Below are 27,503 nucleotides of genomic sequence, written 5' to 3'. Positions count from 1 at the left end.
GGCTGGCCTCCTTGTTAGCTGTTAAAAGGCTGGACACACTCCTACTTAAAAGGGCTTTTGCACTGCAAGATTCCTCTACCTGAATGCTCTTCCAAATGCTGCATGGCTAACTCCTTTTACTTCCTGAGTCTTGACCAAATTTTACCTTCCAAGACTTCCTCTGACCACCTTATTTAAAATTGTAACTACCTTTCTACCCGTAACTCTTGTTCTCCTTACTCTTTTTCTTAGGTTTGCACTGCCCTTATAATCTAGTAAGACGATAGAGAATTTATTAATCTACAGTCTGCTCACAAATTTGTTCACTAATATATTTATCACAAGTACTAAGAATAGTGCCTGGCAAATAACAGATGTTTAATTACTTGGTACTGAATAAATGAATATCCTGAAGCCTACTTTGTGGGAATAATATTCACAATCCACCTAGAGTAGAAGAAAAAAGAAATCAGGTAGAAAAATGCCACTTTCCAAGAAATTTGGGAATTGTGTAACTTTTATCAATTAATGGATTAAATACATATTTGAAATACAATGCATAATAAGAGCAAATACATAACCACAAATGTCAGGCACTGTTCTAAGCACTTTGGACATATTAATCCACTCCGCACAATCCTGCCCTAAGTTAGGCAGTACTATTCTACCCCCATCTTGTTATCAATAAGGCAACTCAGAAACAAGCTAAATAACTTGCTCATAATTGCACAGCTAGTAAGTGGGAGAGCCAGGATTTCAACACAGGCATTTTGGCTTCAGAATCCTTTTTTTTTTTTTTTTTTTGAGACAGGGTCTCACTGTCGACCCAGGTTGAGTACAGTTGTGTCATCATAACTCACCGCAATCTCAAACTCCCAGGCTCAAGTGATCCTCCTGCCTCAGCCTCCCAAATAGCTGGGACCACCTACAGGCGCACACCACCACGCCCAGCTAATTTTTTTTATTTTTGGTAGAGACAGATCTCACTCTTGCTCAGGCTGGTCTCAAACTCCTGAGCCCAAGCAATCCTCCTGCCTTGGCCTCCCCAGAGTGCTAGGATTACAGGTGTGGACCACTGTGCCCTGCCCAGAATTCATACTCTTAACTGCATTGTAACACCTAATTAGGACACAAAAACAAAGTTAATCCAAATATGCATCTCCTACTTTGTGGTAGGAAAAGAGATATGAAAAAGAGTAGCTGCCTTCAGGGAGCTCACAACCTAAACAGAAAATAGCACAGCAAAATTTATATATGATGATAGAAGTAAGTGAGCTAAGTCACATCTAACTCAGGGTCAAGGAAAGTTTTTCGTAAGAGATGACCCTTAGCATAGTTCTTTAAAAATGAGCACAAAGGAAAAGGAAGGTTTTTGTTCCAGGGAAAGGTTACAATACATAACAAAGTCACTGAGCTAAGTGAGGCAGCATCATCTACCAGAAGATTGAATAGCAGAGCAGAAAAACACAGGGAACAAATGAAGGAATAGCAAATTATGTAAAGCTGCAATTATAAACTTTTTTTTTTTCACAAGACAATCTTAGCTGAAACAATTATATACTCTTTACATTTCATAAGGACCTTAAGTTTTAACCTGAGCAATGGAGAGGGTACATAAAGATTTTAATCACGGGAATAACATGATATTTACATTTGCAGGATGGCTACTGTTAATAGCAAAGATTAGACAAGAAAGGCCAAGCAAAACTGCAGTTAGGGAAACCATTCAAAAAATCTATACAGAAAAACTCAAGCAGGATGAGAATTAAGAATAAAGAATTTCAGATGAGTGAGCCACACAGGGGGAAAAAAAAAGAATGAAGAATTGATAATGTCTACGGAACCATGACCCACTGTTGTCTGTGAGTCTTCACAGCCACTCCTACTAACACTGCCCTATTGCAAATTCTCATTTCCTCTAGCTTTAAATACCTTAATAACTTCCTGAGTGATTTCCCTAACTTCTCTGAATTAGACTCAATTTCCCCAGGGCAAAGCTCCGATTTATCTTTCCCCTGCTCAAAAGCCTTCATTAACTTCTAACGTCTTTCTAAATCCAAAATCCTATGTATTAGCAAGACACTCTGATCTATCCTAAATCCTGCACTTTTCCCTCACAATTCCTCTGCTCACTGTTCCCTCTGCCTAGACTAAGCTGAAATACCTCCTTGAACTATGAAGCCATCGCTAATACACCTACCTTGACAGAAATCAACCGCTCACTTTACTACTCCTAAAGCATTTTGTTTATAACTTCTTTAAAGCAATTCTATTATATTTTGCCCCAGACCATACTCATTAGTTGTCTTTTTTCCTTAGAAGATCAGGTTCTATGATGCTAATAATCATGCACAGGAACTTTTTTGGGGAGGGAACCATTTGTGTCACAAAAACACTTTGATCTTAACTTGGCAGAAGCTACAGCCTCAAGAAATATAAGCATTCAGTAATTCGAAGATCTTGGTAAGGAAATGAATGTCTCATAAGAGAATAGAGGTTTAGTGCTAAATTTATCTGGATCCTTAATGGTCAGGAGGCAATCTCTCCCTGACACTTCAGTGGCGGTTATGATCTTCACGATAGTTTTAGACAACAATTTTAATACATTTTACCTGTATAATGAATTGAGGATACTATTACATATATGCATACATGCTGGTTACAGCATAAACCACTGAGTTAGCTCCCCAGTTCATGGTTCCCACTTTCCTAGAAAGGGACCTAATATACAGGGATGGCCTCATAGCTACTACCTGTTTCTCTCTCTCCCCATGCTACCTGCCAACCTGAAAAAAGTGGATTAATGCTGGGGTAGGCCAATCAGATTCTCCCCGAGAAATATGAAATATACAGCAAACCAGACTGGAACTCAGCCCTTTGCGAGAACCTAAAGGATGAGTCTAACAACTCCTACTGTTGCTGAGGCATCTGAGGTGCCCCATTCTAATATCCTTGGCTTAGTGGTTTATCTCAGTCCTTGATTCTGAAATGCTACATCAATATCCTTCCAATAAATCTTACTTTCCCTTCTTTTCTCATTTTCTTTTGGGCTTAAGTGAATCAAAATCAGCTGTGCTGCTTTTGAGCGGAAAAAAAAAAAAAAAAAGAAAGAAAAGAAAAGTTTAAAACCTGATGTTTTCAGAAAGCCAAATATTCTTTTGGGTTGAAATCTTGAATTCTCTAGCTTCAAGCAGAAATCTGAGCCATTAAAAAAAAACTTTTGGACTTTGAAATTATAAAAGTTTATTTCTTATATTTTAATATTTAAAATGCTATTACATTAAGTAAATTAAATCAAGTCTGAGTGGATATTCCCAAACGAACTATTTAAATATCCAGTCTACCCAACACTTAAAGGTCCAGCCAAGGTATTCAGAGAATTTAGGTTTTAGTTTTTTGCATGTAACCCTCCAGAATGTAAAAAGTCCTCTATGGTGTTATACATATGGACTATCTCCCTAAGACAGATCACTACCAATAAAGTAACTTTACTGCTATTTTCCTTCTTTATTAGAACTTTATCCCTTGGTTATAATTTGGTGAATTTTATCTTTTTTGAAAATAAGTATCTTCAAAAAATAGAAATGTTCCTGAATCAGACCTAAAAGTTGATTTTCCTACGAAAATTTAAGTTTCTAGTCTGAAAAAGGTTGTTCATTTCAGCCAATTATACTTATAAAGATTTTTTTTGTTTTTAATGTAAGCTTTTTACCTTTTAAAAGTATTAAAAAGGTTAACTGCTTCAAGATACTGAAATTACAGCCTGGGGCAGTGGCTCACACCTGTAATCCTAGCACTCTGGGAGGCCAAGGCAGGAGGATCCCTTCAGCTCAGGAGTTTGAGACCCCTTCTCTACTAAAAACAGAAAATTAGCTGAGCGTGGTGGTATGCACCTGTAGTTCCAGCTGCTCAAGAGGCTGAGGCAGGAGGATCATTTAAGCCCAGGAGTTTGAGGTTGTTGTGAGCTAGACTAACGCCACAGCACTCTAGCCGAAGAAACAGAGCGAGACTCTGTCTCAAAAAAAAGAAAAAAAGAAAAGATGAAATTACAAATTGAGAAAAATTAAGCTACTAATGGTGAAACTTTGTAATTTAGAAATAAAAACATTCTAACTGAATACCAAAAAGGAAAGACAATCCAAATTATTCCTTTAAGGGGCTATTGGCATCTCTCTTTCAAGTATATTATAACTGAAAAATCTTAATTTAATTCCTTAAAATACAAAGGTTTGCTCAAGTATACTTTAGTTTTTCCTGGTGACTGTTTTTTTTTTTTTTTTTTTTTTTGAGACAGAGTCTCACTCTGTTGCCCTGGCTAGAGTGAGTGCCGTGGCGTCAGTCTAGCTCACAGCAACCTCAAACTCCTGGGCTTAAGCGATCCTACTGCCTCAGCCTCCCGAGTAGCTGGGACTACAGGCATGTGCCACCATGCCCGGCTAATTTTTTGTATATATATATTTTAGTTGTCCATATAATTTCTTTCTATTTTTAGTAGAGACGGGGTCTCACTCTTGCTCAGGCTGGTCTTGAACTCCTGACCTCGAGCGATCCACCCGCCTCGGCCTCCCAGAGTGCTAGGATTACAGGCGTGAGCCACCGCGCCCGGCCCTGGTGACTGTTTTTAAAAAGTAACTTACCGGCCGGGCGCGGTGGCTCACGCCTGTAATCCTAGCACTCTGGGAGGCCGAGGCGGGTGGATTGCTCAAGGTCAGGAGTTCGAGACCAGCCTGAGCGAGACCCCGTCTCTACTAAAAAAATAGAAAGATATTATATGGACAACTAAAAATCTATATAGAAAAAATTAGCCGGGCATAGTGGTGCATGCCTGTAGTCCCAGCTACTCGGGAGGCTGAGGCAGTAGGATCGCTTAAGCCGAGGAGTCTGAGGTTGCTGTGAGCTAAGCTGACGCCACGGCACTCACTCTAGCCTGGGCAACAAAGTGAGACTCTGTCTCAACAAAAAAAAAAAAAAAAAGAAAAAAAGTAACTTACCAAATGTCTGCTTCCATTTTTTTATGTTACTGAATGCACATAAACATTAAGTATATTCAAAATTAATATGCTATTTTACTCTGGGGAATATAAAAGGGGGAGCTGTTTTGTCTTCTTTCCACGAACTATTGCACTGTTTGGATTGTTTTAAATAAGGTACTCTACTTTTATGATAAAAAAAATTTTAGATATCTGGCCACATTTAACACTCTATGCTTCATATCAATACTAAATTCAATAATTTTTAAACTGGGTACATTCAGAAAACCCCATGCCATTAATGTGATTCCATAATTTAAAATGTTTGTACTGTTCAATTACAAAATTTTCAAAAGCAAAATCTTAGCCAGATGTGGTGGCACACACCCATAGTCCCAGCTACTCGGGAGGCTGAGGCAGGAGCATGGCTTGAGCCCAGGAGTTTGAAGTTGCAGTGAGCTATGATTGTGCCACTGCACTGTAGCCTAGCCGGGGCGACAGAGTGAGACCCTTGGTAAGTGGGGGAGGCAAAATCTTTAAACAGTCACAATTAAGGATACAATTTTATCCACGAATCCCCATATCGACCTGAATTTCTGAAGAAAGAATACCAGCTAAGTATAAAAGCAATATAATATTTCTTAGAACTTTTTCTTACTAGAAACATACCATTACTTAAATCAGTCTACTTAACACTGAATCCTCACACATCTTTCTTTCAAGAGTTAGTGAATCTTCCAAGTTGCTTCTACTAGCTATCCAATGTATTTAAATATGTGCTTCTGCTAAACCGTCAGTCAAAGAGCTATTAATACAGCATTTGCTAAATGTAAGTCAGCATCAACTGTAAGACTACATTATTTTAAGAAAGAAAAAAATGCTGCCACCTACAATTCTAGGACACTACTGATGTCTGAAAGACTTTCCGATTTCAGAGATATTAAAGGTGGAAAAAAACAAATGCTGATGAGAAATATTAACTTAAGTCTTAAAAAATCTAGGTAGCAAATAGCTTCTAATGTTAAACTTTGATATTAATAAAGTTTGTAAATATGTCAAAATTTTGAATACCTGTAATTTACATATGAAGAAAAAATTCTAAAGACAAAAATTTTAAAGTAATTTCAATTTTATTACCATCTAATCTAACCAAGCTCTATTGATTGCACTTCTCACATTATGAAGTGACTAAGTAGTCCTTGATATTATAACTTCTACCTCACCACCAAAGTTTAAAAATAGAAATGCACAACAAAAATAATTATTGGCCTTCTATATATCATTGGTCTTAAGCTCATAACATATGCTGATGTAAGAATCAATTGGGGAAAAAATTTACTTTCTTAAAAAACTACATTTGTACAAGTTTCCTCCAGGCTTAATTTTAAAAATGAAGTTAACACATTTGATACAGACTAATTGCTCATAAAAGGAATAAGCAAAATATTAATACTGTACTGTTAAAATAATAAACAAATAATAAATACTAGTATCAGGAACTAGGTTTTGCTCACCACTGCATCCGCAGCACGGTACCTGGAACAGAATGTATGTTCAAGAAATATTTGTTAACTTAAAATAAGGGATAGCTTAATAAAAATGTAAAGGAATGTAAAATCAGAAAGTGCACAAATACTAATAAAGAGACATAACAAACAGGACTTCCCCTTTCAAAAAATTCACATCAATGTTTTTTTCATAATTTATGTTAAAAGTACCTAACTTGTCACATACCATGCATTTAACAAATCCCAGCCCCTTCACATTCTCACTGTTAAAAACAGGGCTGTATGAATACACCTAAAATGTTTACTTCACAAAACTCAATTAGTAAAAATCTTCCAAAACACACCTGCATAAAGCAACCCACACCTGAATTTAATCCACTGAGAGAGATGCACCCCGTCTCCATAAAAGTGAAAAAAATGAGCTGAGCACGGTGGTGCATGCCTACAGTCCTGGCTACTCAGGAGGCTGAGGCAAGAGCATCATTGCCAGAGCCCAGGAGTTCAAGGCTGCAATGAGCTATGATCGAGCCACTGCACTCCAGCCTGGTTGACAGAAGGAGAGCCCATCTCAAAAAAAACCAATTAATTAATTGATTAAAGAGTCAGATGTCAATCATATTTTTTATTATTTTCTAAAGTTAGACATGATCCTCTCAATAGCATTCCACAAAATTCAACACCCTTTTATGATAAGAATGCTTAACAAAATAGGCACAGATGAGACTTACCTAAAAATGACACAAGCCATATATGACAAACCCACAGCCAACATCATACTGAATGGGGAAAACTTGAAAGCACTCCCACTTAGAACTGGAACCAGACAAGGCTGCCCTCTATCACTGCTTCTATTCAACATAGTGCTGGAAGTCCTAGCCAGAGCAATCAGACAAGAGAAGAAAATCGAGAGCATCCAAATGGGGACAGAAGAGGTCAAACTATCTCTCTTTGCTGACGACATGATCTTATATCTAGAAAACCCCAAAGATTCTGCCATGAGACTACTGGAACTGATAAACAAATTCAGCAAATCTCAGGTTACAAAATCAATGTACAGAAATCAGTAGCATTCCTACATGCCAACAAACAGTCAAACTGAGAACCAAATCAAAGACTCAATACCCTTCACAATAGCAACAAAGAAAATAAAATACCTAGGACTGTATTTAACTAAGGAGGTAAAAGACCTCCACAGGGAGAACTATGAAACACTGAGGAAGGAAATAGCAGAGGACATAAACAGATGGGAAAACCATACCATGCTCATGCGCTTGCAGAATCAACATTGTTGAAATGTCTATACTATCCAAAGTGATCTACAGATTCAATGCAATTCGTATTAAAATACCAACATCATTTTTCACAGATCTAGAAAAAATAATTCTACGCTTCATGTGGAACCAGAGAAGACCCCGTATAGCAAAAGCAATCTTAAGCAAAAAGAACGAATCAATTTACCAGACTTCAAGCTATACTACAAGGCTATAGTAAGTAAAACAGAATGGTACTGGAACCATAACACAAACACAGACCAATGGAACAGAACTGAGAACCCAAATATAAAACCATCCTCATATAGCCATCTAATCTTTGAAAAAGCAGACAAAAACATACACTGGGGAAAAGAATCCTTATTCAATAAATGGTACTGGGGAAACTGGATATCCACATGTAGAAGAGTGAAACAAGATCCACACCTTTCACCTCTCACAAAAATCAACTCATGATGGATAACAAACTTAAACCTAAGGTGTGAAACCAAAGAATTCTAGAAGAGAATGTAGGAAAGACTCTTACAGACATTGGCCTAGGCAAAGAATTTATGAAGAAGACCCCAAAGGCAATCACAGCAACAACAAAAATAAATAAAGGGGACCTGATCAAATTAAAAATCTCTGCAGAGCCAAGGAAACTATCACCAGAGCAAACAGACATTCTCCCTACAGAATGGGAGAAAATATTTGCTTATTATACATCCGATAAAGGGCTGATAACTAGAATCTATATAAAACTCAGGAAAATCAGCAAGAAAAAAATCAAACCACCCTATCAAAAAGTGGGCAAAGAACATGAACAGAAACTTTTCAAAAGAAGTTGGCTAATGGCTAACAGACATATGAAAAAATTTCTAATCATCAGGGAAATGCAAATCAAAACCACAATGAGATATCACTTATCTCCAATGACAATGGCCTTTATCAAAAAGTCCCAAAACAAAAAATGTTGGCATGGATGTGGAGAGATAAGAACACTTGTACACTGCTGGTAGGACTGAAAACTCAGCCACAAAAAACAATGGTGATATAGTACCTCTTGTATTATCCTGGATAGAGCTGGAACCCATTCTACTAAGTGAAGTATCCCAAGAATGGAAAAACAAGCACCACATGTACTCACCATCAAATTGGCTTTAAATGATCAACACTTAAGTGCACATACAGTAAGCACATTCATCGGGTATCGAGCAGATGGGAGAGGGAAGGAGGGGATGGATATATACACAGCTAATGGGTGTGGTGTGCACCATCTGGGGAATGGACACGCTTGAAGCTCTGACTCACGTAGGGCATGGGCATATACATGACTTAAACGTGTACCCGTGTAATATGCTGAAATAAAAAAAATTAAAAATTAAAAAGAAATAAAGTTAGAAAGAATAGCCTCTTGGTAGATGAAGACAAGGTTTTAAATTGTTTTTCTTCTGTAGTCATGTGTCGCTTAAGGACAGGGCTACCTACTGAGAAATGCATCATCAGGCAATTTCATCACTGATCATCAAACTTACTAACACAAATCTAGATGGTACAGCCTACTATACACCTACACTAGATGGTTTAGCCTATTGCTCCTAGGCTACAAACCTGTACAGCATGTTACTATACTGAATACTGCAGGCAATTAACACAATGACAAGTATTTGTTTATCTAAACATACCTAAACACACACAAAAAGTCTCCAGATACTGTCATCCCAGCTGAGAACCACTGCTATAAAGTACTGAAAAGTGAACATTATAGAATTAAATGAAAGTTTGAAAAAAAATTCCACATCTCAATAATTTCACATCTTCAATGAATTTTATTTCTAATTCATTGTCAAATTTTTAGTTTAAATAGACACCATAGATCGAATATTTTACTTATATTTAGAGTATTTATTTAAAACTAATTTTAACATTGTAGAAAGCTAGCTTATTTTAAGTCAATTATAGAGAGCAATCTTAAAATGTGTAAATTTTTGTAAGCAATGTTTTCAGTTCATTCCTTCTGTCTGAGAGTAGGATTTTATGACATTTCTGAGATCTCAGAGTGCTCTCAGTATTTAGTCAACCTAAGTGCAGAATTCAGATTTTCTCCCCACATCCTGTCTTACTCTGGCCTATTTACAAACAAACAGGCCAGGACAGTATTTTGAGGAAAAAACTTACAAGTATGTAATTTCAAATAGTCATAAAAACAATTACATACACTGCTCATATTTTGTATGTAAAAGCTATTTTACTGACAAATATGACTATTTGTCTTTGGAATATGACTGAAAAAAAAAACAGATATATGCCAGAAATATTTCAATCCACCACCAATCATTACAAATACTATCCTTTGTCATACAGTCATGACCATTCTTTTTAAATAACTTGCTGCTTGAAACTATCTTAAACTCAAATTACTCCTAACACAACAAAAGAATAATTCGTTTAGAAGTAACTTTTTTAGGCTTTTATTATTTCTACTAACAAAAATCTAAGGGTTGGGGAAATGTTGGTCAAAAGATACAAAATTTAGGAGAAATAAGTTAAAGAGCTCTATTGTACAACGTGATGACTATAGTTAGTAACAATGTATTACATTTCTGAAAATTGCTGAGAAACTTTAAGTATTCTCACCACAAAAAAAAGTGAGGTAATACACATTAATTAACTCAATTTAGCCATTCTACGATGTATACATTTGTCAATCTAAAAAAATTAAGCTGACAAAAAAAAGAGAAAACGGGAAGAATATGCCTAAGTAGAATTTAGTGAAATGATTAAAACACTGTTCAAATTGAACTCCACAATAACCAAAAAGCTGATGAAAGTTCTTCTTTTAAGAAATCCAATAAAGTAATGATAGATTTAGAATATTACCATTTTCAAACCTCCAATGAAATAAAAGATGTAGGCAATGAAAAAAAAATCTAGTAACAAAATCTGAAAAAGAAACATAGTTTAATAAATGAGGAAGATAGAAAATTACAAATGGCAATAAAAATGGAAAGATGTTGGCACAAAATAAAATAAAGCAAATTAAATAAAGCACTTTTCATCACACAGGGGCTGGGTGGGGAGTGGAGAGTGCAAAGAAAAAAAAAACTTTTTTGAAAAGGCATTTTTCACCTGTCACAAGTTTCAGATTTAAAAGCCTGATAATGCTTGGTGCCGACACCAAGGTTACAGAGGAAACTTTCATACACTGCTGATAGAAGCATATACTGAGAAAGTTTTTTTTGGAAGCCCAGCTGGCAATATCTGTCAAACATAGTAATGTACATCATCATCAACCCATAAATCCCATTCTTGCATCTGTCCCAAAATAAGTAAGTATGCTAACTTAAGCACTGTCTGAATTGTTGGTACTGTAAACAGCCCAAAGGACCATCAAAAGAGGACAGGTTAAATTAAGGAGCACCCAAAACAATAGAATACTATACAGCCCATAAAAAAAGGTAAATTTTTCTGTTTTGATAAAAAAATATATCTAAATACAGCAAGTAACAAAAAGCAAACTACAGAAATTTGATGTCATGTGTTTTTAAAAGGATTAACATATACACACATATGCACAGAAAAATTCTTTTAAGAATATACAAGAATCAGGTAGCAATATAGTTTGATTTTTCTTTTTTCTTGTGAGTATTTTGATATTAATAAAATTTTAAATGAGATTTAAAGTAGTATAAATTTCAGTAATCTTTTTACGTGAGTTTTTTCACATTATGGGCACAATAACTACCTAATTCATGAGATCCATTACACTCAAAACGCAGTTATCCTCACCAAACTCCTCAACCAAAACGGAGATGTAAATAGAAAAAGCATGCATATGATTTTTTCCATAGTAAAGACCCTTAAAACTATGAAACAGTAGAAGTTTTAAAACTAATTTTGAAAATTTACCACCTGTCCATCTATTTTGTCAGAAAATAATTTTTTAAAGTAGCCACATCCTGTCTATGGTATTGATTTCAGCCATACCCTAGGGCAACCAGAATAGCAAAACCAAAGACCACAGACAATATTTACTAGAAAACTGGATGACAAGGTAACAAGGTATCATGAACAAGTGGGGCAGGACTAGAGAAGTATCAATATCTGTACAGAAGGAAGAGAGATAGATACTACTTGTTTTTCAATGACCCCATCAACAGGAAAATCCCAAATTCACCAACAGTATTCAGTGGGAAAAAAGAAAACAAGCTCACAATCTACCTACGTTTAAGACTGCTCCTTGCAGAAACACTCCAGTGTGCAAAGGCCCTAGAAAAGGTGGGCCAGTCTCTAGTTAAAAAACTACTTTCAAGCAAAAATGGTTACCATCTCAAGTCACCCATAAAGTCACCATGGACAATATTCCTAATGTAAGACCAGAATAAAACAATCTCCAAAATTATTAAATTCCCCTTAGTGTGCACAATTTTGATTATTTAATTTTTAATTTTTCTTTATAGTATATGACTTTCAACCCAAGGTGTGTACAATTTTGAACAGAAATACAGTCAGCCCTCTGTCTCTGTAGGTTCCACATCATGGATCCAACCAACCTGATTGAAAATATTTGGGAAAACAAAAAAGCATCTGTACTGAACATGTATAGACTTGTTCTTGTCATTATTCCCAAAATGATATAGTATAACAATTTACACAGCATTTACATTGTGTTAGTTATTATAGGTAATCTAGAGATGATTTGAAGTATACAGGAAGATGTGCATAGGTTATATGCAAATATGATGTCATTTTATATCAGGGACTTGAACGTCCACAGATTTTGATATTCAAGGTAAGTCCTGAAACCAATCCTCCACGATACCAAGGGATGACTGTTCTCTGCTGTTACTTGACAAAAAGCTACCTTACTCTCCCTCCCAGAGATACACAATAGTACAAAAACTGCAATGGCAGCACTTGTAAGACCTCTTATATCCCTCAAACTTCAAATACTTTCTTCAGTTTCACCACCTTTAAATGGGAATATTACCACCTACCTCCCAATATTGCTGTAAGGATAAGATTTTTTGCTAAGAATACCAAATCCAAAATATATATATTAAAGAGAAAAGCACTGACACACTTCAAACTAAAATATATACATCAGTCTGAACACCTGTATGCTTCAAATATATGCCTCTACAAAATTATAATTACTAAAATTTTTTAGCCTTTGAGGTCACTGGAAAACAGTCAAAATTAAAATGTTATGGGTACATCAGTCACCTATCTTATTGACCTTCTACTAAATATCGCCTAATATAGTTTTCCTTAAGTCACAAATCACCACACCCAACCTCTCCATAATTGTCACACCCCCTCCCCCAAACTATATAGCATCAGTGCTTAGTCATATTATGGTGCACCACAAAGGAAGGAAGGCTGGACAGGTACATGAGGTCAGGCTTAGGTAAGCAACTTGAAAATCTCAGAAATTACAGAAATAACAGTGATAATACGCTCCTACTCAAAGAACAACTTCAAATTCTAGTGGTGGTTTTGAAAGGATTCTCAGACTACTACAACAAAGGAAAATGTGACAAGACAACTAGACAAGGGACAAACAGTACATAAAATACACAGTATGAGAGGATTTGAAATCAGAATGCCTGAGGATAAATCCAAATTCCACCACTCATCAGCTACAAACCTTGGACAAATTATTTAAGCTTTGTAAACCGTGGTAGCCTCATTTTTAAAAAAGAGAGATACCTACTTCAGAGAGTACCTGCAAATTCTAAATTAGTGTTTGCATATGAAACATCTGATGACGTGTGGCACAAAATAAATGTTCATTAACTAGTTGCCCTGGGGAGGCAGGGGTAGATTTTTTGTTGTTGTTGACACAGATTCTGGCTCTGTTGCCTGGGCTAGAGTGCCATAGCGTCAGCCTAGCTCACAGCAACCTCCTGCCTCAGCCTCCTGAGTAGCTAGGACTACAGGCGTACACCACCATTTTTAGTTGCCCAGCTAATTTTTTTCTGTTTTTAGTAGAGACAAGGTCTCACTCTTGCTCAGGCTGGTCTCAAACGCCTGAGCTCAAGCAATCCTTCCGCCTCGACCTCTCAGAATGCTAGGATTACAGGTGTGAGCCACCGTTCCTGGACAAATGGTTGCCTTTTAGGAAGAAAAAGGAATAACAACCCAAAGCAGAAGTTCCTGTGTGAAAACCCTAATCCATTAAAGACAAATCATCATTTCAGGTTCACCATGTTAAAATCAACAGCTCTACCTAGGTAGGAATACTGAAAAGAACTACATAAAACAAGAAACAACATCAGAATAAAATAATAAAAGGGTCAAAAATACTTAAAAGGTCACAGCTCCTGCAGGGAGCCTAGACAAATCATAGGGAGATGGGAAGAGAAGTGCAATGCACTGCATGTCCAACAGAGCCTAAGTCAGATCTGGTTATAGGAAAGAAAAAAAAAAGTAGCTGAAGCAAAGTTTTGGCAAACAAAACGAATGGCTAGCTCAGTCGGTCATGAGTACAAAGAAGCTTGATGAGACAAAGAAAAGTATAGGACCTGAACAGAAATCACTGTGACCAGTCAACATGTTTTCATTCTTAAGATTTCATTTCAGTAAGCTGTGAAACTCTTAGGTACCAAAACTGGTTATTAAATAAATGTTTTCACTACTACTAATTTTGTTTTTCTCTATCACAATGTATAAACAAACTAAGGAATGTAAGATTTGTTCAATGCCTGCACTTCACAAAAACCTCAAGCAGTAAGTGTTGTCACCCACATTTTGAGCTGGGGAGCTGAGAAAAAGAGGATGTAGATTATTTGCTCCATTACAGTCACTCCAGTAGATCACAATCAAAGTAGAGTTTTAACCAGCACTACCTTCTAAGCTAGGATCAAACAGATTATAAGCACAGAGGCAAGAGAGATACCCAGACATGTACAGCTCGAAATGGCTCTTCACTCTACCAGAGCCTCTCAATAAGACTTTTTATTTTTCACAAAGTGAAAGTGACAGTGATACCAAAAAAGCCGTACTTGCATTACCACACATATGCCACATTTTTAAACTATTAAGGGCACTATTACTATTGTATCATTACTAATTTGAGACCTAAATTACCTATTATTCACTTTATAGTCAATGGTGTGAGTTCCCAAAAATATTTCATATTCAGGTAGCAGGATACCCAACGTATCTGATAGGGATGAAGTGTGCAGAGTTGGTTACTTAGATTCCATACATACATAATAAAAGCAACTTAAGTAACTTAAAAAATTGAAAGCAGAATAATTAGTTATAAGCAATGTCAAACCCAAGCAGCCTGATTATATGAACAGTGGAAACAGAAAGAAAAGACAAGCAATTAACACATCTGAGGGCCTAGCAAAAATGAAGATCTATAATACATTTCTCAAATATAATATTTTTCAGACATATCTAACAGCTAACATTCTCCTCTTCAATTGTCTATACTCATGTTTTAGTCATTAATTAAAATTATTGATCCTAAATAAAAAAATAAAATTATTGATCCTGAAACTCAATTTAGGTAGGTAGGTAGGTAGGCATGATGGTGTGCACACACACGATCCCTCACTCCAATAATAAACTCCCACATCAGAAACGTAAAAGACCTGTAAGTCCACAAAACAGACGGAAAGTACAGTAATTTGTGAACTATAAATTCCTCATGTTTTTACTAATGATATGTTCTGAAGCAATATAAAGCTTTTGACAGGCTTCCGGTAATAGTCCATAAGCATTATGAACCCATATGTTCGTTGCTAGGCACAAATCAGATCTCGAGCTACAGATAAAAACCACCCATAAATACAGGTAACATTTAAGATGGGCATTTTGGGAACCTTCCTGTGACCCTAAGGAGCTTAATGGTAACTCTGACTGTTCTTTCTCATCTTGTATAGACAACTGATTCTCAATTTTACTGTCTCCAAACCATTCACCTATGTAACATATTCAACAGTTAAAATCTCTCATTATCAACACTAATCACCATTATCACCATGTCCCACTCTCTATCCCTAGTCACTACTGCTACAATACTACCCCCCAACCCCCAGACAACTCGCGCTGCAACACAAGAGATTCCTGTAAGCTTTTCAAGCTGGAAGGAACCTTGGAAATCACATATTACAAGCCCCTCTTTTAGTATCTAAGGGAACCGTAGCTGACAGTAACTTGAGCAACTTAAAAAACTGAAAGTAGAATAATTAGTTATAGTAGCTCCCATTTGGGGACCACTGACTATGTGCCAGTCACTGTAAGTACTTCATATGTATAAACTCATTTAATCCCTACAACATCCCTTGAAGTAGATTTACTTTATTTCCCCTCTTTTCCACACCAGGAAATTAAGGCACAGAGAACTGAGCCTTTGTCACATACTAACTGGGGGGTGGAGATGGGAATTCAAACCCAGGTCTGTTTAGTGCTCTCCTGACTGCCAACCCCAGAGCATTTCCACAAGATTAAGTACGTCAGACTTATTTCTCAAGCCAAATTCATTCTATTTATGCCCAGCATACAGATAATTCTAATTTTTACTCTCTCTCAAATTTTAATAGCTATAGCTATATACTGCATGTATGCAAGTCCTCACAACAGTTGAAGCAACTGTAAGGTATGAACCCCATTTTCAAGTGAGGAAATAAGCTCACAAATAATTTGCCCAAAGTCACACATAAAAGTGGCCAAGAAAATTCAGAACTCAAGCTATGGTCCTTCCAATATATGACATTACATCTTCACCACATACTAACTCACAAGAAATTAGGGAACTAGCCAACAACTAGTAAAAATGTGGACTGAACATGCAAAACATGAACTTACTTGGGTACCCAAGAGAATGAAGATTAGAAATCTTAACTCTAGTCAGAAAACAAAGTTGGTGTGCCTAAAATCTCATTCAGTAGATTTTATGCAGTGTACATAACCCATCACCATTTATAGTATGATGTGATGAAAAAAAGTGTAACTATTAATATAATTTTCTTCATGTTCACAGCTTAATCGTTGCACTTATTGGAATATTTAGAAACAAAAGGGCATCCATTTAATATTTCCTGAAAATCTCTGTGTACCACTGTGTACCACAGTGTACCACTGCGATGACACTACATGGGAGGAACTTAGGTGGCACACGGATAATTAACATTACATACTTTAGTATTCATAGATTGTAAAGTGACTTAGAAAAATATTGCTAATACATCAAACCAATGATTTCACATCTTATTTCTCACAAGATTAAGGGGGAAAAGTCAACATAGTGGTAACTAGGAAACCCACAGAAGTATCCATCAGCCTCATGGGCTTAAGATTTTGTTTATAATAATGCAAGTCTTAGCTGTTGATAACTACTTTTAAGTAACCTTTTATTTTCTTACTGATATGTCAAAATATCTGAACATAAGGAACTTGAAAATGCAGAGAGAAAAACGCAGAATCAAAATATGCATTACCAACAACATAGTAACTATTATTTATTGAACACTGTGCACCAAGCACTGTGCTGAGTTTTCTATGTATCACCTGCCTACACTTTGAGGTACTATTATTATCCCATTTTTATAAATGAGGAAACTGACTTAACAGGGATTAAACGCTTTCCTAAAAAGTGGAATTCTGACAGGATGGCAGCAGTGCTATAGTTTTTCATGTCTCTAAAACCCTCTAGTTGTCAGACAGAACAACTAGAGAGGAAAACCCAAAACCAATGGACAACACTTACAACAAAACTAGATGACGAGGTAGTCCCACAAACCCCAAAAAGTGGGTGAGGAAAAACTGACAATCCCATGACCTGTACATAACTGGGACCTGTGCAAGAGAAAACAGAAGTCAGGTGCACCTCAAGGGCCTAGGAATAGGAGAATCACAAAATAGCCAAAAGGTATTCACTGGAAATCATGGTAGACCAATTTCAGACCAGCAGCTGAAACTGAGATGGGTTTTATCCACTGCACGAGAAGGAGAAATAGACAATAGAGATGAAGGAAAGACTAAATCCACATAAAAGCAGGAGTGGAAAATAGAACCTGGAATTTCAGAACACAGGCTGCCATGTTCTTAAACACTTCACAGAAACAATGAGAGAATTCTGTGTAGTTAGAAAAGCTACTCTGGGCCAGGCCCAGCACTTTGGGAGGCCAAAGTGGGAGGACTGCTTGGGCCCAGGAGTTCAAGGTTGCAGTGAGCTGTCAGCATGCCACTGCACTCCAGTCTGGGTGACAAAGTGAGAGCCTATCTCAAAGAGAAGGACAGGACAGGACAGGACAGGAGAGGGGAGGGGAGAAGCAAAGAAAAGCTACTCTGAATCATGCCTCCCCCTGAAAGTTGGAGAAAACTAATTTCACATAAAAACGACAAACAGCAAAATATTACAGTCAAATTCAACACAAAGTTATTACAAGAAAAAGAAAACAAGGATCAGAATAACATCCCTACAGACAACAAAAGCGAGCCAGAAAGACTCATTCAAAAACATACCAAAACTACATCATGCTGTTTAAAAATGAGCTAAAAGGCATTAAGAAAAATGATACAAGACAATAAAAGTCAAAATTAGAGAAATTCAGAAAATGAAGTGATAGAATTCAAGAAAAAATGAGAAATAAAAAGTAAAAACTACTTCCAAAATAAAGACCAAACTAGAAAGTATACGAGAACAAATGAACACAACAGATAATGCAAGAAGTGTCTTTCAAGGAAGGAAATTTTTAAAAAACTTAAATGGAATTAAATTAAAATTTTCTCTTTGAAAGACACTGTTAAGAGAATGAAAATACAAGCCACAAAGTGGTAGCAAGTATTTGCAAATCGTGTCAGATAAAGGACTTGTATCCAGAATATATAAAAAGTTCAACATACACCTATCATAGGATCCAGCCATTCTACTCCTAGGTATTTACCCAAGAGAAAAGAATGTTATGTCCATAACAAAGACTTGTACACAAATGTTCACAGCAGCTAGCAGCTTTACATCTATAATATAAAACTGGAAATAACCCAAATGCCCATCAAAAGGTAAATGTATAAAAAATTGTGGCATAGCCATACAATGAATACTACTCAAAAATAAAAAGGAATGAATTGCTAATATCCACAACATGTGTCAATCTCAAAATAATCATGTTGAAAAAAAAAAAAACCCAAAGAATAATGTATAATTCCATTTATATAAAATCCCAGAACACGCAAACTAACCTATAGTGACAAAAAGTTGTTTGGAGGGAGGGGAGCACACATAGGAGGAAAGATCACAAAAGGGCATGAGGTAACTTCTGGGAATGAATAAGTTCACAATCTTGATTGTGGTGATGGTTTCATCAGTGTAGGTGTCAAAACTTAGCAAACTGTACATTTGTAATAAATGTGGTGTATTTCATGTCAATTATACCTCAACAATGCTGCTTTAAAAAAAGTAATAAAAGAATTCCAGATAAAATGACAAGTGTTGAAGATATGCAAAGAAGATATAATATAAAAATACAAGGAGTCCCTAAAAAAGGAAACCAAGAGAATTGAAGAATCAGTTTCCTAAAAATTTGCTTAAATTTTTTGAAAAATTTGAAAAAATTTACTGAAAGAACGCACCATATACCTGAGCATACTGACCCCAAATGCCCAATATTGATTTTTAAAATCTAGAAAAGTTGCCAGGCATGATGGCTCACGCTTGTAATCCCTGCACTTTGGGAGGCGACAACAGGAGGATCACGAGAGGCCAGGAGTTCAAGACCAGTCTGGGGAACATAGCAAGACCTCACTTCTACAAAAAATAAAAAAATTAGCATGGTGTTACATGCCCATAGTCCCAGCTACTCAGGAAGCTGAGACAGGAGGATCACTTGGGCCCAGGAGTTTAAGTTCAAGGTTACAGTTAGCTATGATCATGCCACTGCACTCGAGCCTGGGTAACAGAGGAAGCCACCATCAAAAAAAAAAATAATAATAATCACAAATCCTTGACTCCACTACTTATGATGAAAAAAAGGAGGGGCATAGTTTATAAAAGTCACTGCACTTAAAAGAAAAAATCTTTTAAGAATCTAGGCAAAAAGAGTGGGTGGTTTATAAGGTTAAAAAAAAATTATCAGATTTTAACAGTTAACACTTTAATTGGGAGTAAACAATAGGATTAACATACTTAAGATACATAAGGATAGAAAATGTGAACCAAAGATTTTATTTCCAGTCAAACTGACCTTCAAGAGTAAAGGACACAGACGACATACAAGACATACATGTAAGAACTCAGGAAATACTGGTCCCAGGAGCTCTGACTCAATAATCTAGACAATGAGCTTCAGACAACCTAACAGATTAGAAACAATGACATAAGAACTGGTGGTAAGCAGATATATAGCTACTATAAAACTAAAACTAAACTACCATTAAAAGGACAATTATATAATAGCAATATGCTCAGATAATGTAGATACAACTTTTTTTAAATGGGGGCTAGAGACTGGTAGAGCATCTGTACAAAAAATTAACATTCTTAGTAATTATACTGGTGGCAGTAATACTATTATCATTCTTCAACTTTCTGATGTGCAACATTACATATAGTCAGCAACTAATCATGGGATATTCTAACTCTATCATCTTGTGTCCTTGAGAACCAGGATTTTTGGTGTGAAAGAAGTTAATAAAAACCCTATAGTCCTGAGGTCCTTTCCAAGTCTGTTTGAACACTTGCTGTCTTTAAACTGGCCTTTCTGTCTCTAGGCTTGATTTCTAACTTTTTGCTTAAGGGATTATCCTTTATTCACTTTAGATCTCCTGTAGCATCCAAAATAGGCTTTCAATAAATGTTTGGTCAATGAATGACTGGGAGTAAGAATCAGGGAAAGGACCATACATATGTGGAAGTTCTTTTATATATCTATACTATACTTCAATTCACTTAATCTTTACAACATTCGTGGAGATTGTTGCAGACACAACAAGATTTACTAATATGTGCATGTTCTTTCCTTCCCCCTCCTCTAACCAGTTCAATAGAGAGAATTTTGTCCTTTCAAGTTTAGTTTCCTCCCTCTCTTCCACTTCTAAGAAGAATTTTTACCCTCTGGTTCTTAGGTTTTTGTGACTCAGGATTACGACAATGGAAAGATAGGTTGCATAAATCCAGGCTGAGGGAAGCTTAGGATTTTTGCTTGCAGGATCTCCTTTGTTATGAAGAACTCAGGTTTAGGGCAAATTGGAGAGAACACAAAATAAAATGTTAAAAAAAAAAAAAAAACCCTACAGTCCTGATCCTGAATTGCAAGCCTCAGTATTTTATCGAGCTCATTAATATTAAGCATCTCTAGAACCTGGATTGTAGACTGTAAACACCAATTCTCACTAAAAGAAGGCAGATCTTCTTGAGAAATGGCAGATTCCAAGTCCCGGGCAGGAAATGAGCTTACCATATTCATACCAGAGAACAAGGATGCTATCAAAGACTCCTAGGGTTGGCTGGGTGTGGTGGCTCACGCATGCAATCCTAGCACTTGAGGCCAGGAGTTCAAGACCAGTCTGAGCAAGAGCCAGACCTCGTCTCTACAAAAAAACAGAAAAATTAGATGGGTGTGGTGGCACGGGCCTATAGTCCCAGCTACTGGGGAGGCTGAGGCAGAAGGATAGCTTCAGCCCAGGAATCTGAGGTTGCAGTGAGCTATGATGAAGCCACTGCACTCTACCCTGGGCAACAGAGTGAGATTCTGTCTCAAAAAAAAAAAGGACTCCTAGGGTCCTGTCAAAAGGCACTGCCCAAATGAGAGACAATCTGACCATCAAAAAGGATAATAATTGCAACTCGAACCCATCAAACATGCTTAAATCCATGACTAAAACCCATCAAACGTTTAAATTCATGACTGAAACCTGCCACCTGTTCCTGTTTATTCAACCCATACTATATATTTAGCATTATGTTAGGAACTTCAGAAAAGTATTGCTCTAGAAAATGTCCCATTTTAAGGTGAAAGTAATCTTTTAAAGATTAAAAACAATTTACTGAAGTGGCCAGAAACAATTCAAAGATTAGTTATATACATACACAGTACTCCTCTTCCTAACAATTTAATACACCATGTCTTGGCATCTTTCCTAACTCCCTACATCAGATGTTTACAGGTAATTTTAACAGACTAGGAAGGAAAACCATTCCAAAGCTCTTTTATTTTCCTACACCCTCTCTTCAGTAAAAGCCTACACTTACAATTCTAAAACTTCTCTAAAACTAAAAACACAAGTGTCAAATCAATTGTTTTTTGACGATAAAAATAAATAGCCTCAACTATCACTATTTTCATCCATGAAGTTTCACACACTTCTTTTGTTAATGCTTCTTGCTACGACGTTATCAGTGAAAATAAAAATGATCAAAACTATGGAATTTTTATTTTAAGCAACCCATCCACCCTAAAACATCAGAGATCTGAATTGCTATTCTTTACATTTTCATTCTCCTGTTACAATCTTACAAACTAGACAAAACTAGGTTTAGCCATAAATGGATAACACAAACTGCAAATGTCAGTTATCAAAAATTAAGGTATGTAGGCCAGGCGTGGTGGCTTATGCCTGTAATCCTAGCACTCTGGGAGGCCAGAGGATCGCTTGAGGTCCGGAGTTTGAGACCAGCTTCAGCAAGAGCGAGAACTGGTTTCTACTAAAAATAGAAAAATTAGCAAGGCAACTAAAAATAGAAAAAATTAGCCGGGCGTGGTGGCTCACGCCTGTAGTCCCAGCTACTCAGGAGGCTGAGGCAGGAGGATCACTTGAGCCCAAGAGCTTGAGGTTGCTGTGAGCTAGGCTGATGCCCTGGAACTCTAGCCAGAGCAACAAAGCAAGACTCCTCCCAAAAAAAAAAAGGTAAAGTATGTCTATGTTGATAAAAAGAAATCAAAGGCTAAAGCTAAATGTATAAACACCAACTGTTTGAATAAAATAAAAAAAAATTTTCATAACTCCTTTAAACATAAGAATAAAAAATCTGAGAACACCAATCACTTCAATACAAAATACTCTTAGTAAATACACAAACACCTAATACAGAGTGGAGGTGGGGGACTTTAAATCCTCTATCAGGACAAAAACCTATCCAAAAAAAATCAGATAATTTCCCCAGCCACTTGGTGTTCCAGTAAGACAGGATATTAAAAAGCTATCTTTTAAAAACTTTCCAACTATTTATACATTTACAGGCAATGTATTTTATCAAAAAAGGAAGCCAGTGTGTACAGACCTGATAAACCGAATAAGAGGTTTTAAGTATTTATCTCCAAATAGTTTGATATAATCTTGTATATCAAAAAACTTCTGAAAAGTAAAATGCTTTTCATTGTAGAGAGAGATACATTTGGACCAACAATCAATTCAAGAGGAACAGTGGCAATCTAAGCATTTATGTTTTAGGGATTAATTTATTTTTGAAAGAAGACATCTAGTCATTTTTAGGCTTGTCTATATAAATATAAATTAACTATTCTGCATCCATTTTTTAAATCAAGATGTTCTATAAGAGACTATAATTCAGAGGTAAAAATGACTCCCCCCCTTGAGAGGTCCATTTTTTAAATGTAATAAATAGAAATATAAGATTTAACACATCACAGTCATGGTAAGTTGACACTAAGGAGGTTCAGCTTGTCTACGTGCCCATTAACTCAAGCATTGGGGCAGCAGCCGTTTTTTTCTTTCTAAAATCAGGCCAGTTGTTAGACTACAACCATAAGCAAATCTTAAGAGAAATGAACACTTGCTAGTAAAGCCAGAGAAATTACACATTACTTAGAAAAGGTTACACTCTTTTACCAGGCAGAGAACCCATTTATTAACATTGTACACAAAGAAACCTTTCCTCTTCCTGCTCCCCAATCCCCACCCAAAGAAAGGACTACAAAGTAATCAGAGATGCACCATCCTCTACAAATTAAGAGTGTGAAAACCAACTCCTAAAATCCAAAAACAACAATGAACTGGAATGTTCCCTTAAAAAAACTTACACTAACCTTACAGCATAAATTTCATATTCAGAACATTTGGAAACAAGCCTAATAAAATGCTGGGCATACGAAACAAGTTAGCTATCTTAGAAAGTTTACAGGACAGTCAAAACTGTAGCATCTGGAATTTGTCAGATGATCACCCTGGGTCCTCAATAAACAGAAGTGACACTTCAAATACCCACATATAAAAATATGACAACAAAAGGCTGGATACAGGACAATATGAGAAAATACCACCACCAAGACTCTGAAACAGAATCAAAGCCACAAAATTCTGGGAATAAGCCAATTTGTTATGGCCAAAAAGGGTCATCCTTCCTTTCCTTGGTTCTTTCAGACTAATAAGTTCTCTAAGTGTGCCAAAGCACAGACATAAAGAAAACTTTAACATAAACAAGTTTAATTCATTACAGAGCATGCATAGAGTATACAAGAAAGTATATACACTTAGTACATTCTTTAAATGACCAGGACTTCTACAATTAGGCAGATGCATTATTTAATTCTCCCAAAATAGACTTTTTCCCTTTCCTAATAACACTAAATGCATGTTTTCAACTCACATTGTTTCTCCAGTCTTGGCTACATGACAAAGAAACTGATCCAGGACAGGACAAACTTCCTTTTTCCCCCTCTTCTCAAAATCTAAATAAAGGAAGAAAGAAATGTTATCAGTATTTCTCAAATGCCCTCTAAAAACAAACTTTCCTGCCAGTCCTTCCCCGTATTAAAAAGCAATTTTTAAAAATCAGCCTCTCAACCAAATACCCACCTAGACCCTCCAAGTTCTACTTCCAACATGTCACCCTCGTTACAGATAACAAGAATCCTCCTAAAGGGGGCACTCAACTTCTCCACAAACCATCCTTAACGCAGTGCTTCTCAAAGTGTGGTGGATGGGAACACTAGCAACAGATTCATCTGGGAATGCAGTAAAAATAAAAATCCCCCGGCCCTGACTCCCACAAATTGTCTAAGTCCAGGAATCTGTCTTTTTAAGAAACACCAGCTAACCCAAGCAGCCGTCCCCCAAATGACTCTGTCAAAAGAATAATTCTCAAAACACTGAAATCACGCTATTCTAAGTTTGAGAACCACTGTTCTCAAGCCTGTTGCTTGGAAGGAAAGCAATCAAGAACAGTGAAGGGAACCACCTTAGAATTGGGGCGCGTGAAGAATGACTTACAGGGCTTCCTAAGACAACTTAAAAGTTGCTCTGCCACACCCCTCCACCGTTTTACTTTTTTTCTCACCCCGACGCCTAGCGTGCGGGGGGCCTGGAGAAGAACCGAGCCTGCCTGGGAAGGAGGGGGCTGCGGGCCCAAGACTCGTGCCCAAAGGGGTGGCAGAAGGTCTGGGGCCCCCGCGAGAGCTTCCCCGGCTCCCCTCCCCCAGCCCAGACGCCGGCGGCCGACACAAAGCCCAGAGCGGGGCGGGAGGGAGCTGCCCACAGGGCTCCCCGCCCCTGGGGAGGTGAGAGGGGGATGGGAGCCGGGGAAGCGCGCCCCCCCTGCCGCTCGGCCCCGGCTCTCGGAAACACCAGCCCTGAAAGGTGAGGAGAGAGGGCCGCGGAAGGTGAGGAGGAAGGGAGAGGGGGCAGCTACCCCCACCTTTCAGCGCCTCCTGCAGCCTCTCGACGTCCATGGCTTCCCGGAGTCCCTCGCAGCCTCCGCCTCCCTCCGCGGGTCTCCCGGGGACCGGAACGCCTCCCCCCACCCCCCCGACACCCTCCCCCTCCCTCGCACACACTCCGGCACGCAGGCGACGGGGGGGGAACGAAGGGAGCCGGGGGAAGCGAGCGAGAGAGCGAGACCGAGAGAGCGAGCACCTCCCCGAGCCGCTACCACCAGCCCTCCAACATGGCGCCCGGCACGTCACCGCGCGCACGCTCCCCGCCGCCGTCCTCGCGCCCGCCGCGCGCCCCGGCCTGGAGCCCGAGAGCGCGTGCGCGGCGGAGGCGTGCGGCCGGGTCCGGAGCGACCCGGGCGTGGGCGGCCGCCTTGGCACCTCCCTCAGACGCAGCCCCCACACCCGCCTTCGCAGAGTGGAAGACAGAATGGTCAAGGCAGAGGGCTGCTGTCAGACTCCTTGGCTTGGAATCTCTGCCATTTGCTCGCTGTGTGACCTTGAGCTATTTACTTCGCCTCTCTGAGCCTCATTTTACCCATGTGTACAGTGAGGGCACTAGTCCCAATATAGTTGTGAGAATTGACTGTGTACACATCGCGTTCAGAGTATGCATAAATCAGTGTAATCCTAAAGAGAATACGGCCATACCTGAACCCAACATTGGTCATTGGCCCACCCAGGAAGAGAAGCAATGCATATGGCAAAGTAGTAAAGAGCTCGATTTTGGGAATCAGTAGGATTCAAATCCCAACTCAACTACTTACTCCCTGTGTGACCCTGGACTAGTCACCTAAACTCACTGAACCTCAGTTTTCTTATTTATAAAATGGGGATTGTAAAACAGCCGGGAGGACTGAGCGAAATGGCGAAATGTGAACCATTTAGCACAGTGCCTGGAACTCATAAACACTCAATTGAAGTGGCTGCTGTTTTTATTACCATCGTGATCGTTATTACATAAGCGCCCAGGAAGTAGGAAAGGGCGGGAATCTCAAAAGTCATCTTCAGCCCTGACATTTTACAAATGAGAAAGCTGGAGCATAGAAAGCAAGTCTGGCAAGACAACACCAGAACCCAGAACCCAACACATCTGGCCCCCGGTCAGTATGTGGACATTTTTATACACTTGTCTGTGAGCTTTTAAAAGAAAAATCTCTTTCTGTAAGAGCTGTGCTGTACAATACAGTTCCCACTCACCATGTGTAGATACTGAAATTTAAATTAACTAAAATTAAATAAAATTTACTGTAATCCTAGCAATCTGGAAGGCCGAGGCGGGAGGATCACTTGAGATCAGGAGTTCTAGGCCAGACTGAGCAAGAGCCAGACCTCATCTCTACTAAAAATAGAAAAAATTAACCAGGCAACTAAAAATAGAAACAAAAAAGTAGTGGGGCCTGGTGGTGAGTGCCTGTAGTCCCAGCTGCTCTGGAGGCTGAGGCAGGAGGATCGCTTGAGCCCAGGAGTTTGAGGTTGCTGTGAGCTAGGCTGACGCCATGGCACTCTAGCCCAGGCAACACAGCAAGACTCTGTCTCAAGAAAAAAAAAAAGAAAAAGAAATAAAAAATTAAATAAAATTTAAAATTCAGTTCCTGACTTCTTTAATAAAATCCAGTTCTTCAGTCACACCAGCCACATTTCCAAGTGCTCAATAGCCACATGTGGCCAGTGGCTTCTGTATTGTACAATGCAGATAAAGAAAATTCCCTTGGCCCAATAAATTCTGTTGGAACTTTCTATTAGAGAACACACAACCCTAATTTCTAACACTTTGCTTTGTCTCTTTGATCACTCTCAGCTTGTCAGACTGAATTTCTTATGGCATTCACACCTGGGTCTTATGTCAAGGCTTGTGCACCTGTGGTTTTTCTGTTTGAAAGCTTCTCCTCTCCAATTCACTTGGCTACCTTCCTCTCCTAATTCAGGCCTCAGCTTAAACATCACTTCCTCTGGGATACTTTCCATGATTCCCTTAGGCTGTCTTTGCTGTGTGCACTTTGTCTCTTATCACAGATGTTATCCACTGTTTGGAAGTTGAGACTGCAAGGGGAGAAGAGACAAGAGATGAAGCTGAAGAATTACTTCCTTTCATTCATTTCTTCCTTCTTCCTTGGAATTCCTCCCTAGCCAGTGTGTATCCCAATGTCTGCTATCACTATCTCCTACTCA

The 27,503-nt window shown here is 38.0% G+C and overlaps 1 protein-coding gene across 2 annotated transcripts in view; it reads right to left on the bottom strand.

The window, feature by feature from the left end:
* The window catches only part of PPP4R2 (protein phosphatase 4 regulatory subunit 2), a 56,828-nt gene extending 31,416 nt beyond the window's left edge, over positions 1–25,412 (bottom strand). For both annotated transcript variants that reach the window (XM_069473819.1, XM_069473817.1), the window contains exons 1-2: positions 25,316–25,412; positions 24,269–24,350 (exon numbers count right to left, since the gene is read on the bottom strand). In XM_069473819.1, coding sequence (XP_069329920.1) covers positions 24,269–24,350; positions 25,316–25,349 — 116 coding nt within the window. In that variant the 5' untranslated portion in view covers positions 25,350–25,412. The remainder of the gene's footprint in view (positions 1–24,268; positions 24,351–25,315) is intronic.
* Between the last annotated feature and the right edge of the window lie 2,091 nt (positions 25,413–27,503).

Source organism: Eulemur rufifrons, chromosome 7 (genome assembly GCF_041146395.1).
Source record: "Eulemur rufifrons isolate Redbay chromosome 7, OSU_ERuf_1, whole genome shotgun sequence".
Taxonomy (NCBI): domain Eukaryota; kingdom Metazoa; phylum Chordata; class Mammalia; order Primates; family Lemuridae; genus Eulemur; species Eulemur rufifrons.
This window is presented reverse-complemented; position numbering and strand designations above follow the sequence as displayed.